The sequence below is a fragment of the Pseudorasbora parva genome, chromosome 24 (genome assembly GCF_024679245.1).
Source record: "Pseudorasbora parva isolate DD20220531a chromosome 24, ASM2467924v1, whole genome shotgun sequence".
Taxonomy (NCBI): Eukaryota; Metazoa; Chordata; class Actinopteri; order Cypriniformes; family Gobionidae; genus Pseudorasbora; species Pseudorasbora parva.
Genome location: NC_090195.1, coordinates 15,196,178 through 15,212,503, shown reverse-complemented (window position 1 = coordinate 15,212,503; position 16,326 = coordinate 15,196,178). Strand labels below are relative to the sequence as shown.

At 37.1% G+C, this 16,326-nt stretch overlaps 2 protein-coding genes across 3 annotated transcripts; one reads left to right on the top strand and one right to left on the bottom strand.

Moving 5' to 3' along the window:
- Positions 1-560: 560 nt before the first annotated feature.
- Positions 561-8,635, bottom strand: atp6v1ab (ATPase H+ transporting V1 subunit Ab). The gene is made up of 15 exons (XM_067434332.1): positions 8,513-8,635; positions 6,881-6,973; positions 6,548-6,676; positions 6,241-6,455; positions 5,290-5,427; positions 5,048-5,199; positions 4,627-4,789; positions 4,429-4,537; positions 4,225-4,347; positions 4,013-4,127; positions 2,849-2,912; positions 2,520-2,723; positions 2,316-2,410; positions 2,034-2,205; positions 561-1,523 (listed from the first exon to the last, which is right to left on the bottom strand). Exons 2-15 carry the CDS (start codon positions 6,960-6,962, stop codon positions 1,431-1,433), a joined length of 1,854 nt encoding a protein of 617 aa, XP_067290433.1. The 5' UTR covers positions 6,963-6,973; positions 8,513-8,635; the 3' UTR covers positions 561-1,430.
- A 2,432-nt stretch (positions 8,636-11,067) lies between these two features.
- Positions 11,068-16,275, top strand: naa50 (N-alpha-acetyltransferase 50, NatE catalytic subunit). 2 transcript variants are annotated; one of them, XM_067434334.1, is made up of 6 exons: positions 11,068-11,162; positions 11,290-11,495; positions 13,646-13,779; positions 14,123-14,242; positions 14,468-14,534; positions 14,698-16,275. In XM_067434334.1, the coding sequence occupies exons 2-6, from the start codon at positions 11,488-11,490 to the stop codon at positions 14,873-14,875; spliced, it is 507 nt and encodes a 168-aa protein (XP_067290435.1). In that variant the 5' UTR covers positions 11,068-11,162; positions 11,290-11,487; the 3' UTR covers positions 14,876-16,275. The 2 variants fall into 2 exon arrangements, with proteins under 2 accessions (XP_067290435.1, XP_067290434.1); XM_067434333.1 differs by having other exon boundaries at positions 13,643-13,779.
- Positions 16,276-16,326: the final 51 nt, after the last annotated feature.

Genomic DNA, 16,326 nt, shown 5'->3' with positions numbered 1-16,326 from the left:
ATTTGGTTTGAGGTTCAGGCACTTGGGACTTCTAAAGGTCATAGTGGGTATATCCCTTTAATAATATTAGATTTACCTGTGGCATTTGTTGTGGCTGTTTATTTAACGCGTGGAGATAAGACTAGAAAGTGTTAAAAGTATATTTAGGCAAGAACTCAGGGTGGGGATCTTGAGTAGCCACATTTCATTTTCAAGATGAGAAAATGCAGTAAGACCAGATATACAAACTGACATCAGAAGCACATATACTAAAGTAAATATGACATAAAAGCTGACACCTCTGTTTAAACACAATATGTTCAACCTTTGAGAACATACCAAACTTGAAGGGTAAGAAATTGCAGGTGTAACATTTCTGTGAAAACTGACCCATCCAGTATTTGGATGTATTGTACATTTATCATCTTAAGCAATGGCCGCTTTTGTATGTAACAATGAGTGTTTATAGGAATAAACTGTTTTTTACCTGAACATGGCATGCACCATTATGAAAATGGCTGCACAGTGACTAAGTATTTCTAGCACAAAGCTTGAAATACTTGATGAACTACTCCCTACAGTGATGCAAACACCACCCAATTTATTTTTAAATGTACTATTTACATGGTACATACCTCAAAACAGGTGTAAAATGATGACTGTCTTAAAACCTTCCTTGAGCAACACCAGTGTGGCAGTGACAAGGAAAAATCAATTTGGAGAAATAGGGCAACCAGTGCTACATTTTCAACCCATAATTTCCACGTTTCATTTACAAAATTATCACTTCTATTATCTGAAAGTTTTGCAAAATGGCTAAAAGGCTTCATTTTAATTAAAATAAACTACTAGTTTAACATGCAGGACCCCAAAAGGCATCCAGAAATCCTGTAATTCACAATACTTGTCATTTGTAAATGCATTAATATTTATTTATATTTTTCCAGGACTCAAACACATTTGCATGTGAGCAATGAAGAGGAAGTGTACTACATCCTCAAAGAAATATACAGGACAATACTGAAATACCAAATTTTGTAAACCCTTAAAACAGTATATATACCAGCTTTAAATATAGTGAACCTCTGAAGTCATGTCTTTCAATCTTCTGTACAGATAAAAATAGAACAATAATTACATCAAATTATTTAATAACATCTATATCTATGGAGAGGGTGTTCAAATATAAAGAAGAACTCGGGCAGAGCAGAGAATTTCAAGGGGAAAATACAGATGCACATATACACAAATGCACACACACACAAATAAAGGTATCTGGCGACACTTCAAGAACAATAGAGCATCTATAACACCAAAAGATGAACAAAGCAGTGGAATGTATTACACAGAAAAAAAAGGGACACTGACTGTGGGAGTTTTGTGCGTATGGGATGGGGGGATAGGTGTTTTTGCCGCCCTGCCCTGAGAACTATGGCTAACATAAGACGGTTTTATTCTTCCAGTGTACGGAAGGAGTTCTGCATGTCTTCATGAAGCTGGGCATAATCAGCTTTAATCTTCTCCTCGCCCTCTTTCACAGGGTCCTGAAATGCAGTTACAGACTTTAAAAAACATCTTGAAAATTGAATATAATGACAACTTTTTAAACAATTTTTATTTTTTTTATTTTCAATATTAGTAAATGGAACTGCAAAATTCTCTTTCTAATGTGGTTTCAACAGTCCAAACCACTGATCTATATAAATTATTTTCTCTATATAATGTTCTCTATATAGATCAGTGGTCCAAACTAATAAATAGTTTACTTATAGTTGAAATGTCAACATGTTAAATCACACACTACTAAAAAAAAAACCAATAAAAAAAACAACTACCAAATAATATTCAACCTCTGGCAATGTTATATGATTAAATTGCACTGGATTGTTCCTGATACTTGTGAATAATCAGCAAAAAAGAGGAACCAAACTATTGACAAACCAAGATAATGGAAGTTCTAATAAATCAAGAGGTACAGCCTATTTGGATACAATTCTGGAATGATTTATATAATTTAGGATGACTCAAACACAATCAGTGGTAATATCATGTACCTTAAATTTCATGGCACTGATCCTGTAGAGAATTTCTCCCATGTGCTCCCGGATCATGGACCAGGTGATCTTATTGTCGCTCTGTGCAGTGGTCTCTACAGCATGACGTGCCATATCATAGAATGCAATCATGTTGGACAAGATACCTACTGTCTTGTAGAACGGACAGAACCTGAAAATGAAAATTAATGTTTTAGTTTCACTTTCACACTATCCCATTTACCTGACTGGGACAAAGCGGAATAATCATCAGCTTATACACATTACAACCGTGTTCACTACCTGTCATAAGGTGTGTATCCATTTTGCTGCAGGAAATCATCCTTGATCAATTTGGCAACTTCCAGTGTGATTTTATCTGTTTCAGCCAATGATGCCTAAAATATAAATAAGATGCGTTGCACCCCTGAGTGAAGAATACCCATAATAATGCTACAAATCAGACTTCAGTACAGGCAGTAAACACACATGAACCCAAAAACTCACCTTTCCCACAAGCTGCACAATCTCAGCCAAGTCCTCCTCTTCCTGCAGGATCTCTTTGGCTTTGGTACGTAGTGGCACAAATTCAGGGAAGTGCTTGTCGTAGTACTCATCCAGAGCCCTTGTGTACTTACTGTAACTAATGAGCCAGTTCACCGAGGGGAAGTGCTTTCTTTGAGCCAGCTTTTTATCCAGACCCCAAAACACCTGAAAGACAGAAAAAGAGATAATATGAACTTCTAGAATAGAAAACAGAAAAAAGGTTGTTTTTTCCCACTATAAGCAAGTGTTTTAAGACAGCAATGAGAAGAAAATCTAGCATCTTCACTTACTTGTACAATACCAAGCGTAGCAGAAGTCACAGGATCTGAGAAATCTCCACCAGGGGGAGACACACTGCAATTACAACAAAAGCTTCACTGAGCCAGCAGATAACGCACATTAGCATTGACAACTGTCATAAACAAGATTTAATAAAATTACACAGATTAGGCATTACATTATGACCTAATCCTAATATTGTGTTGGTCCTACTTTTGCTGCCAAAACAGCCCTGACCTGTCATGGCATGGACTCCACTAGACCCCTGAAGGTGTCCTGTGGTATTTTGTACCAAGATGTTAGCAGCAGACGATCCTTTAAGTCCTGCAAGTTGCGAGATGGGGCCTCCATGGATAAGACTTGTTTGTTTAACACATCCCACCAGGGAATGCCGTTTCTGCAACAATGGTTAGCTAGGTGATGCGTCAAAGTAACATCCACATGGATGGCAGGACCGAAGGTTTCCCAGCAGAACATTGCCCAAAGCATCACACTGCCTCCACCGGCTTACATCCAAGTGATGTAAAAGAAACTGTTGGCACTTTCGGCGGTGAGCAGTGGTCAGCATTGGCACCCTGACTGGTCTGCAGCTATGCAGCCCCATACGCAACAAACTGTGATGCACTGTGTATTCTGACACCTTTCTATCAGAACCAGCATTCATTTCTTGAGCAATTTAAGCTACAGTAGCTCATCTGTTTGATTGTACCACACAGGCCAGCCTTCACTCCCCACATGCATCAAAGAGCCTTGGCCACCCATGACCCTGTCGCCGATTCACCATTGTTCCTTCCTTGGACCACTTTTGATAGACACTGACCACTGCAGACCGGGAACACCCCACAAGAACTGCAGTTTTGGAGATGCTCTGACCCAGTCGTCTAGCCATCAGAATTTGGCCTTGTCAAACTCACTCAAATCCTTAAGCTTGCCCATTTTTCCTGCTTCTAACACATCAACTTGGAGGACAAAATGTTCACTTGCTGCCTAATATATCCCACCCACTATCAGGTGAAGAGATAATCAGCGTTATTTACTTCGCCTGTCAATGTCATGCCTGATCAGTGTATATCAACATATTTAAACGAAAAATAAAAACTTTCCTAATGCAAAAAAGCAATATGAAGCATATGAAGAAGAAAATGCATGGAATCAAATCTGACAGATCTACTTACGCTCCCACAATGCTCACACTGCCCTCTCTCTCTGGGTTACCAAGACATTTAACTCGGCCGGCACGCTCATAAAACGAGGCCAGACGTGCTCCGAGATATGCAGGATAACCGCTATCTGTTAATGCAAGCACACACAAACACAATTTAGTTTAGAATTTATAGTTAATTATATTTCCTGTGGTGGCTAATTAGGATGGTCACAGCACACGTACCAGCAGGCATCTCAGCCAGACGACCAGAGATCTCCCTCAGGGCCTCTGCCCATCGAGACGTGGAGTCCGCCATCATGCTTACATTGTAGCCCATGTCTCTGAAATACTCAGACAGCGTGATTCCTAGATGGAATTAAACACCCATAAATGATAACACAGCTAGATTTAAAGTTCACATTATTTCTATATCAAATGTTCCACAACCTGTGTAAATAGAAGCTTCTCTGGCAGCAACGGGCATGTTGGATGTGTTGGCAACCAAGCCTGTTCTCTTCATGATGCTCTCCACCTTACCATCCACCTCCATGGTCAGCTACAGGACAGGAGAACTGTCAATCACCCTACTGAACCTTCTATTACAGTTTATGTGCCTTTGGTTCCAGGATAACTGATGATACTCACCTCAGGAAAATCTCGAAGTACTTCAGACATTTCATTACCACGCTCTCCACAGCCCACGTAGATGATGACATCACTGTTGGAGTACTTAGACAGGGACTGAGAGATCACAGTTTTACCACAACCAAAAGCACCAGGGATGGCTGTGGTTCCTCCCTGCACACACCTGTCAAATCAAATAGATAAAACTAAAAGATCGGTTGAACTACCAGACGTCTACTTCATTTTAAAATTTTAAATAATTATTGAACCACTCCCATTTCCATTGACTGACATTTATGAATAGTCTATTTAGACTAAATTGGGCTTTAGAAATCCATGATTTGTCCATTATTTGTCATTTGAAAATTGAGTCTATTTTGGAAAATTACTTTTGGAATTATGTAAATATTAACATTTTTTTTTTATATATAAAATGACTCACGGAAATAGGGCGTCCAGTACTCGCTGACCAGTCAGCAACGGGTGATTTGCAGGCAGCTTCTCAGTGACAGGCCTGACCTGACGCACGGGCCACACCTGCACCATGGTGAACTTCTCTTTCACCCCTTCAAACTCCAACTCCAGCACGACATCCTGACAATCACACACATGCACATTGACTTCCATATCCAAATAATGCACATTTGATTTTACTTCACAAATGTAATCTGTTACTAGGCTCACCGAGACATCATAGTTTCCAGGTGGAGCCACGTACGAGACAGTTCCTCTGCTTCTTGGCGGTAACATTATTTTGTGTTTAATGAGAGAGTTTTCATACACCATACCATAGATATCACCTCCTGTGATGTGACTGCCAACCTGTAATGGACACAAAACATTTGACACCATCTGTTGTGTTGGAGCACTTTTAAAATGGTCATATCATGTATTTTTGATTATTAATGCAAATATTTTCTTTGAGGTTCACTAATAATGTTAGTAAAGTATATTTGTTTTTCATATTGTACATCATAATGTTGTGATGCCTCCATAATTCAGAACCTTAAAAGGCTAGTTCACCCAAAAATTAAAATTACCCCATGATTTAGTCACCCATAAGTCATCCTAAGTGTATATGACATTCTTTTTTTAGACGAATACAATCAGTTATATTAATACATTATTAATCTATATGTCTGCATTATAAATGGAGGTAAATGGCTACCCAAAATTAAGCCCAAAAAAAAAACATACAAAAGCATAACTGGCTCGACGATGACGTCGGATGTAGAGCAAGCGTTTTGAACTGCAAAATACATTATAATTTCTTCGTAAGTTGAATACAGAAAGCGGTCTGCTAGAAGCTTGATATTTTTCTTTATAACGTGTTAAATATTGATATTTTTCTTACAGAAACCCATCGATTCACTTTAAACAGCCTTTATTAACCCCCCTGAGCCACGTGGATTACTTTTATAATGGATAGATGCACTTTTTTGGGCTTCAAATTTTAGGCATTTATTCAATGCCATTTTTAATGCTTGGATTAGCCAGGATATTTATCATCATAACTCCGTTTGTATTTGTTTGAAAGAAATATATCATATACACCAAGAATGGCTTGAGGGTAAATCATGGGATAATTTTCATTTTTGAGTGACTATCCCTTTAACCTAAAACTTATCTACTTACACGCAAGCTCTTGGATGGAGTGAACTCCCATTTCAGATCACGGTTAAGTGCACCAATGTTGACTCCTCTGGGAATGTAGATACTTTGAGTGAGGTCATTGATGTCTTTGAGGGGACGCTGAATACCATCAAAGATTGAACCCATGATTCCTGGTCCTAGCTCCACAGAAAGAGGTTTCCCTGTGCGTAGGACAGGGTCACCAACGGACACACCAGCTGATGAAAGTTCAGGAAAGCTACAAAACTATTTAATTGATTGTACACAGTGCATAACAGTAACTTTAGAAAGTGTGGTAAGAATAGGATACATGTCTCCTCATAGACCTGAATGGTGGCCATGTCACCCTCCAGCCTGATGATCTCTCCCACAAGCTCACAGTGACCCACTCGCACCAGCTCGTACATGGCAGCTCCTGCCATACAGGTGGCCGTCACCACTACAACACAATTAATGAGTCAGTAACAATAAATGGAACCATCAAAACGACTTATGGACAGTTTAACAAAAGTTGGTGACATAAAAATAAAATAAAATAAAAAAACACATCAGAATAAACACACAAAAAGCTCTGGTAAATAGTGACATAAAAATGTAAATAATAATATTTAAAACTTAATAAAATGTAAGAATTTCAACTAACCAGGACCAGATACACCATGCACATATCCAAATTGTCCCTCCTGCTCCTCATCTTGGATCTTAGGCAGCTTGGAAAAATCCATTTTGAATGTGTCTGACACAATAACAAAGAGAGAGAGAGAGAGAGAGAGAGAGAGAGAGAGAGAGAGAGAGAGAGAGAGAGAGAGAGAGAGAGAGAGAGAGAGAGAATACAATAAAAACGATATTAAAAAAATCTGTGTCATAATAGAAATTAAGTCAAGTCAACCTTGATTTATAATGTGATTTTTACAATACAATTTTTTTTCGAAGCAGCTTTACAGTGATAATTCGAAATTTATGGAAGAAAACAAATTCACGTTTTGGCCATTAATTTCCATTTGAACTTATTGCATATTTATATTAGAATAATTTGCAGTATTGATGTTATACATGACTGTGTAAAAATCCCATTTATATAGGCCTATTTGTGAGATGAAACATGGAACAGCATCACATGACCAAGGGCACATGACACTGACTGTAAAAAAAAAAAAAAAAAAAGAACCCATGAGAGGAAGTGGGGGAAATAAACAGTTGAGCAAATCTGGAAAAAAAAATGTGTTTAGCTGACTAATGGTCAAATTAAAAAGGATTTGTTCAAAAATTGCCAGTACAAAACACTGTAAAAACGGTCTGTAAAAACAATGCATTACAGAGACATTTATTCACATAAATCTATTCTTGTTATTAAAAGGAACCAGTCGAATTTCCAGATTTTTGTGATTTTTATAATAATCACATGATGTTCCTATGACATCTGGGATTTTTGGGGACGAATTATCCATTTAGTATGAGATCTGTTCTCTCTCTACATCATTCACAGCATATGAGCCCTACATTAAGGGTTCAGCTGGATTTCCTTGAGGACATGAGGTCTGCAAACCTAGCATGATGTTGTTGACTGGAGAGAGAGAGAGAGAGAGAGAGAGAGAGAGAGAGAGAGAGAGAGAGAGAGAGAGAGAGAGAGAGAGAGAGAGAGAGAGAGAGAGAGAACAGCAGACAGTGGTTGTGTCTATAGCTTACATGGGCATCAAATTTCATAGTGCTCAAATGCTAAAATCTCTGCAGATATAAAAATGTAAAGACTAAATGTTCAAGGATATTCAATATTCTATAAATCTTGTAATGTTTGTAGCTGATGTATTTTGCACTGGAAATCGAGCTGCGAAGAGATGCTGCATGATCACATGATCACGATGCTGCTGATAGAATTTGACCTTAGCTGAAAATCGGAGCTATTTTTTTTCTCTCCCAAAGCGATACAACATCTTGATATTCAGAATCTCATGTTTTCGTAAACACCTAAAATCTTTATACATATTATATTGCAAGTCTACGGCAATTTGTTTAGCATCCAAGTGGACTATTCTCAGTGCTGCAGGGGAAATAACAGGGTGAGCTGCGTGCAGATGCGCAGCACAATGATTCGGCGACACAGTGTAACGTTTACCTAAACAGTACAATAAGCTGTTATATGAGAATTATTAAAGAATAAATCAACTACAAAGAAAATAATTAGTATAATCATATTTTGTGCTCGACTAACCTAATAAGTATGGTATAATGCGGTCTCAGTACGAGAAAAAAAATTATAATAATTTCCAAAAAATACCTCAGATAATGAGACGGTCCAATGTCTAGATCCTTTGCTGAGAGATGAGACGTGAGAAACGAGAAAAGTCAGCTGACTTCATTCAGTTGCAAGCTGACGTCACAGCCCGTTCTTATTCTGTAGAGTGAAAGAGTGTTTGCAGCAAATTTCATATCGCCCCCTACTGTATGCGGCATTCCCTGGGTCACAAAATATACTTAGCAATCCAAGTAAACAATCTCTTTTTAATCAACTCTAAAAGATTACCGTTTTCTTTTTGTTACAAATCCTCCAACATTAATCACAGATGCAGTGCTGAGTAGCCTACATGATGAAATTTGGAGATAAGTAATAACATACTGTAATCTATTACATGACACATTTTAAGTAATAATATATGGTTACTTTGTTTTAGTTTAACCTAACTCATTTATAATACGGTTTAAAATAGAATAATCGTGTAGCGTATTGATATAAAACTGCAGAGGGAAGGAAAATGTATTTGACTCTTTGTTATCAACAACATGAAGTGCATTAAACATGTCAGGCTTTTCAAACCAGTTTTTGTGTAGAAACACAAAAGGGTTTTTAAACTGGTAAAAAGCTAATAATAATATCTTTAAAAAACATTACAATTAAAATAAATATTTTTTTTAATAAAAACAATACAAATAAAAGTAAATAAATTAATTATTTGGGGGGGAGAAGTTGTGTAGTCTCAAAATAACAAAACTATAAACATAAATGTGTGCTACATATTTAAAAATGTCATAATGATTGTGGAGTTTTTGCAACCATGCAGTTGCAAAAAAAAAAAAAAACAACACAAAAAACATGCGCTTCTCTGTAGAGTTTATTTTAAGGATCACATGGTGAAAAATTATAATTGCTAAACATCCAAAAAGTGTCAAATTAATTTAACTTAATTTACTGTAACACTTATACTGTAAATACAAGTGTTATTATGTGATATTGATACGTGACATTTTCAAATTTTTACCAGCTGATTGTTCATTTATTAAGTTACTGCATATGGGCATTGCAAAAGTATTCATACTCCCTCAATTTTTTCCCCAATTTTATGTTGCAGCCTTATGCTGAACTGCTTTAAATATATTACTTTCCTCACATAAATCTAAACTCCACAACCTGTAATGAAAAAGCAAAACACTAATTTGTAATAACTTTCCAGATTTTAGTTTTAAATACATTTTAAATTAACATTACATTTTATTTAGCTATAAAGTAGCTCTGTGGCAAACTGTGATGTCATCTAGCTCAGTTCAGTTGATAGTGTCAGTGCATTCAATAATATTGCTGAATATCAAGTGTCCCCAGACCCCAACTAAGCAAGGCAAAATTCAACAATGGCAAGGAACCCAAACTCCATCTGTGACAGAATGGAGAAACCAGGCTCGGTCTGAAGACCAATTGTCTATTTGTCCATGGCCAACTGAACCAGCATGGTGTGGTTATGATTCCAAGGCTGCATCACAAGTCAGATTGTGAATTGGTATTATTCATATTTCATCCAGTTCCTTCTGCTTGAAGACTGGAATACATCACACCAGCATATGATGGGGAGGAGTCGAAGCTGGCCATAGGGGTCTGCAAGGACTTGTGTCTTTGCTGATGAGGATCTTTGAATCCTATTGCAACATAACTAACTAACATAACTTGCAGTTTGCATGCTTTCAGTGTGGCTATGCTGTGGTGGACCCAGTCTGCTTTCATTTGGAAAAAAAGTTTGTTTCAACAATAAATGATTCATACTGTGACCACTTTATTGACCATGTATTGAAAGCAATAGAAGAGCACACTAAAGATAACTAGGAAGCTACCATAAGACATTTAAAGCCAGTCGCACACTGCAACACTTAGGTTGGTCACCTTTAAAGTTTTCAGTCTGTGATACTCTGCAAAAAGAAATGGCAGTGCCTGGTTATCCTTCATCTCTCTTAAAAACAATAAGCTAAAGTAAAAAAAAAAAAAAAAAATACTTTTGTGATGTGCAAATCTATAGGAATGCTCAGTCCCAAGACCTTTTCTTGCAACTATCCTCCTAATGGCCATCAATAGAGAAGGATATTCTCTTTCTTTGCACCCAGATGGTGTAGTTATGGCATCTAACAGCAGGGCTAACTGGACCAGTCAAACTTGACCCCTTGAATGTATACATGTTTGGTTTGAGGTAGTTTTCACCTACACCAACGTATGTAAGGTGAAGCTACTGTGTAAAATAGCCTACTGTGTAAAATTGTATATAAATTGTAAAAAATTAAGATGACTTTTGTAAAAGGTAATGTAAAAGTCAGCTTGACTAGAGCTCTGAAATATAAACAGTAAAATGTTTCCTTCAATTTAATTTGTGTTAACTCATAATCGCATTAATTCGTGTATTTTATTAGACCGAGTACAGCGGATTTTCCTGAATCATGACATCAAAGTGACGTATCGGTTTACATAATACAAAACAAAGAAGTTTTATATTATTTTATTTGGATTAAAATAGGGCGGGACTTGTATTTTCAAAGCACAAAATTTCCTAAACGTAATTTCCCGTTTTTCTGTTTCCTGTTGCTTGTTGTCAGTGGTGAAGGTTGACAGCAGCAGCCTCCTAGAACTAGCGTTGCCAAATCCCCTATTTTCGAATAGTTACTGGTGTGGTTTTGTAAGTGGATTTTCACTGATTAAGTGCGTTCTCATTTATATATAAAATGCATTAAATATTATAGTAAATTAAAAGTATTTCAAAACGACTATAAAATCTTTCAATTTGTTTCTCGTCCTGATTTAAGTTATTGGCGGGGATTTAATCGAAAGGATCTGGCAATCCTCGGCCACAGCACAGAGGCAAATGCGGACTGCTTAGCTAGTGTGCTAGCAGCATACATGTGGAGGGGATCACATCCCAAACTCTGCCCAAATTCCCCTTTAGACTGCCAAATACCGCAAACTGCCCCTGTATCCCTTACAACAAACGTGTTTTCTTCAACATGAAAGGGTGAGTAAACAACCAAGAAGAGTCTATTCATTTCAAGTAAAGTTTTCCCATCTCTATTCTCTCTTTTTTCCAGTAGGGGGGCAGTGGAGTTGGTTTAATGCTAGCTGCTAGCTCTCTGCGCGCTTAATGTGGAGGAGAAACATTTGCGCCGCATTTTCACACCCAGTCTTTAGTCATTGCCTTACCTTTTTTCACCAGTTGTCCGAAAACGCCTTAAAAATCTCTTATATAATCTAGCGTCAGATTAAACCAAATGGCAGCACAAATGGTACTAGTTAAATCCGTGCCAAACTGGATCGTGTGTCGAATCTAAATTCGAAAATGTTGAGTCAGTCTTCAAGTTGCTATCTTGGTTAGCCAGCCACGCTTATATTCCTCTGAAATGACCTCTCATGGATCCCGAGGCCGTTATTTTGACATTAAAGCTTGTTGCTGTCATGTTGATTTTTTCGTATATGTGAATATTTTTATGTAAAATTTGAGATGTGACACACGTGATGGAGTGAGCTTAGCCGCATAGCATATCCTCTTTGACAAATGACATGACAAGTTTATAGGGGTTTAAAGACACTTAATGAAGGTTGTTACTTGAAGTTTAGTGGATGAAATTATTGTAATAAATATTAAGTATAATATATAATCACTGAAGTTATTATGCTTTGATCACGTATAAAGAAAAATTAGTGAGATTGCCTTTCTAATTCTCTCTAAATATCGTTCATTTTAAGTGTCATACTATTTCATTTTTGAAATGCATCTTCAACACAGTGGTACCCAACCCTGTTTTTGGAAGGCCTGCACACACATATGACACACCCATTACAGGTCTCTGCTATGGAGCTGATGAGAATCAGGTGTGTTTAATTAGAGAACCACCCACAAAATTTTTTTTTTAGGGAGACAAGGTAGGAGCGGTTTGATGGTAGTTTTATGAACTGTCATTCTTGCTTTACGTCAATTTTATACTTTTTTTTTCATTTAAACTTATTTGAAACTGGTGCAATTTGATGTGATTTTTGGGAATCACAAGGTTTTATGTGATCGTAATGGTCATCCACCAGTATGAGGTGAAAGGATAAAAACATGGACACTAAATATGGATTTAATGTCCATGTTTTTCTCTTGTCACTTCATACTGGTTGTTCAAGTGGCAGCATGTGATCAGCAGCTGTTGTGTTGGTGCTGTGCTTCAGCATGCTGCTCTCCTATAAATACCTGCTTTACACACTGCTGGTTTACTGTGATCGTGCATTGACCCAATGCATTTTTTGGTGGGTGCACTCTGTTTGGTTAGCACCAATATATATATATATATAGGGACACTGACACTTGGGGTGCTTTTATACTGGCAATTTAGTTTAAACGGCATGATCCACATGAAAAATTGGTGACAGCTGTCATGTGAACTTGTAAGCAAACCAGAGAATACCTGTAGGAGGTGATCTCAGTTCGGTTAGACTGGAACTGTGGCGCGATTTGCATGAATGTGAAAGCAATTCGGAGTCTGCTGTGGACTTTTTCAGGAAGTTATACTCTATACTTTTTTTTAAATAAAACACTAAAAACAAATCTATAGATTTAAGCATAACATCATGATAGAGTATGAAAAGTGCCTATTTATATTTTGAGATTTGTTGATTATATTTAACACTGTCGTTGGTGGTTTTAAAGATTTTTCCAGTAAAATATCCAAAAACCACCAGACCAGTGTTATATATTTTGTTTATTCGAGTTCTTACATAAAGACCACATGTCCCAAGATTCAGTGTGTCATCAAGCTATGTCTTTGTTTTGAATAGGCACCCTCTGTAGACAGAAGTTACATAGTGTAGATTTACAATTTTTGCATATATGCTATAATATATATTAGCATATATGCAAAAATTGTACAAAAATTGTAAGATATTGCATGCCATTGCGATATATAATAAAGTATCATGTCAAATATCGCATTATTTAACAAGGCATTGCGTATTGCATTTTTCTTCAATACCGCACCGCCTTTATATATACATATATATAACACATTCCTAATGGTAAAGCTATAATATAAATATTTGTAGAGACTATGCTCCTCATATGTAGGCAGACAGAACATTTTTTCTTCTTTGGTGTACAGCTAGTTGACCATTCTGCTTTTGTTCTAGTAGCCGGATCGAGTTGGGGGACGTTACACCCCACAACATTAAACAGTTGAAGCGTCTGAACCAAGTGATCTTCCCTGTCAGCTACAATGACAAGTTCTACAAAGATGTTCTTGAAGTAGGAGAGCTCGCCAAGCTAGGTAAGAAACAAATGTGACTTCCTAATGATGCTTTTGTCAAATGTAAACTACTAGTTTAGGATGCTTGTTTTATTTTGTTTTTGGAAGATGTTTCTGCTGTTCACCAAGGCTGTAATTATTTTATTAAAATCCATTAAAATGTTAATATTAGATATATTATTACATTTTCAAAAAAAAAAAAAAAAAATCAAAAGAACAGAATTTATTGGAAATGGGAGTTTTGTAACATTTACAATTGTCTTTACCACCACATTCAGTGTATACTTGCTAAATAAAATAATTAATTTCTAAAATATTATTGAAGCTTTTTTTTAGTGTAGCTAACCATTTGAACCTTTTCCAGCGTATTTCAACGACATCGCAGTTGGTGCCGTGTGCTGTAGAGTGGATCACTCTCAGAACCAGAAGCGACTCTACATCATGACACTGGGTTGTCTAGCACCTTACCGCAGACTTGGCATAGGTGAGATTCGTTTTCTGACTGTTTTTGGTGCTTGTGCGTCCTTGTTTATTTCAAAGGGCATTCAGGGTTCAGATTCCCTGGGATTGAATGCGTGGTTGCATAATCAGATTATTTTCTTTGCGCAAAGATGAAGATTTTTGTAAGCCACTAGAGAAGTGATGTTTAGATTTTGTTATTTGCAAATTTTCCAGTTACTGATATTTATCTTGCCATGTCTGTTTTAAGGAACAAAAATGCTGAACCATGTGTTGAACATTTGTGAGAAGGATGGCACTTTTGACAACATTTACCTGTGAGTCTGAAGAAAGTCTTGTGCTTTATTTGTTGTAAAACATTCATCTGTGTCTCATTCATATAATGTTTAATGTTGATACTTGAATGAAGCACTGAATATTTAAGGAGTCTTCCACATGCTAAAGTAACATGGTTTCGGTTTCTCTTTCATGTCTTCACAGTCACGTGCAGATCAGCAATGAGTCTGCAATTGACTTCTACCAGAAATTTGGCTTTGAGATCATTGAGACAAAAAAGAACTATTACAAGAGGATAGAGCCAGCAGATGCCCACGTTCTTCAGAAAAGCCTGCGCAGCCCATGTGCGCCCCCAGCAGGAGAGCTGCAGAAAGCCGACTAGGGGTTGAAGCGCGACACCAGATTGGTTTCTTCCCCAAATGGAACTGTAACAGATGCCCCAGGGTTGACACACTCACCACTTTCTTCAGAGGACATTTTAGACAGAAAAAAATCAATGACGTATTTGCTGCATTTATTGTGCAAAAACTTTAGTCCCCCCCTCAAATTTTTTTTGTTGTCGTTTTCTTTTTCTTTTCTTTTTTTGCTCATCATTTAGAGAGTTGAAATTACATGGAGGTTTTCAAGCAGAATCCACAAGTGCTCCAAAAAGCTGCTGACTTCTTATTGATCTGACATGGTGTAAGTTGTTTTCAAAGCATACTGTTTGCATTTTTATTTTATTTTATATTTGTTTAAGGTAAGGGGACATCGCTTTGCTTGGACAAAACAATAGAACAAAAGAGGTAAAGTCTTTTTAAAATATGACTCGATACGCCCCAGCTGGCAACCTTGGAGTGATTGTTTGAATCGTCTTAGGGGCACTTGGAATCCGCAGAACTCCATCATCCCTCCATCTGAGCCCTCGGACACGCGGCAAGGGAATCCGTTGGTAGCCGAGACCTCCTGTTTCACCATACAGGCAATATGCAATGTTGGAGGGTTGCATGCGATGCAATGTCTCCTTGTGATTTCAGCCGCATCAATCTGTGTTGAGGCTAACCCAGTGAGGAAATGGAGCATAGAGCCCCCTCGAACAAGAGAGTGGTACAACTGTTTTAGTTATGGGGGAGGTTATGAGGAGTAAACTCCACTTGTTTGTGAATGTATTGTTTTTCAGCCCATTATTTAATATGCCCATCTTGTTTCTTTTTCTTTTTAATTTGTGGATTGAGTCTGGGCTTTTTCTGGGGTTTGCAGTAATGCTGCTGGTGAGATGTTAAGGCTTCTGATAGGAAGATTTGGCTTTTTATGGGCCTTTGCGGTTGCGTTGTTTATGGTGGATATGGTTCTCTAATATCTTTTTGTTCACCAGGATTTAAGTTAGAGGTTAGTGTTTTTTTTTGTGTTTTTTTTTTTTTTTTATGTGAAAGAAGCTTAATTTTCCCCCACCCATTACATTACTGACTGTTTCTAAATTTAAATCTCTCACTTGATAACGCAGCAGAAATAAATCCTCCCACAATGCAACAGTTACATTTCAGTGATGTTCACTGACCACCACATATTTCCCATATACAATGTGGGGGTAAAATGGTTAGTTCTACAAGTTATTGTATAGGACTTGCAGAACCAGATCCCAGGAAAAGCCTTGACTCAGTGCATGCCAAGAGAGACATGCCCTCTTCATTGTAGTAAAAGCATGTTTTTGTTCATCCTTTCTTTGGAAAATTTTATCTTTTTCTGGAGCTCTATATTGTATGACTTTTAAACCTCTAAATAAAAAAAATACTATTTGCATTATTTTTCGTTTTTCTTTATTTTTGTGAACTGGATACAACATTGTTATTTGTT

Bases quoted from the DNA above. Each gene is read 5' to 3' on its own strand.
- atp6v1ab (XM_067434332.1), bottom strand. From the start codon at position 6,962: ATGGATTTTTCCAAGCTGCCTAAGATCCAAGATGAGGAGCAGGAGGGA. The intron at 6,677-6,880 runs GTTAGTTGAAAT...ATTGTGTTGTAG, and splicing joins GCATGGTGTATCTGGTCCTG to TGGTGACGGCCACCTGTATG. The intron at 2,411-2,519 runs GTGAGTTTTTGG...TTTATATTTTAG, and splicing joins TTGTGCAGCTTGTGGGAAAG to GCATCATTGGCTGAAACAGA.
- naa50 (XM_067434333.1), top strand. The intron at 13,780-14,122 runs GTAAGAAACAAA...AACCTTTTCCAG, and splicing joins AGGAGAGCTCGCCAAGCTAG to CGTATTTCAACGACATCGCA. The intron at 14,535-14,697 runs GTGAGTCTGAAG...ATGTCTTCACAG, and splicing joins ACTTTTGACAACATTTACCT to TCACGTGCAGATCAGCAATG.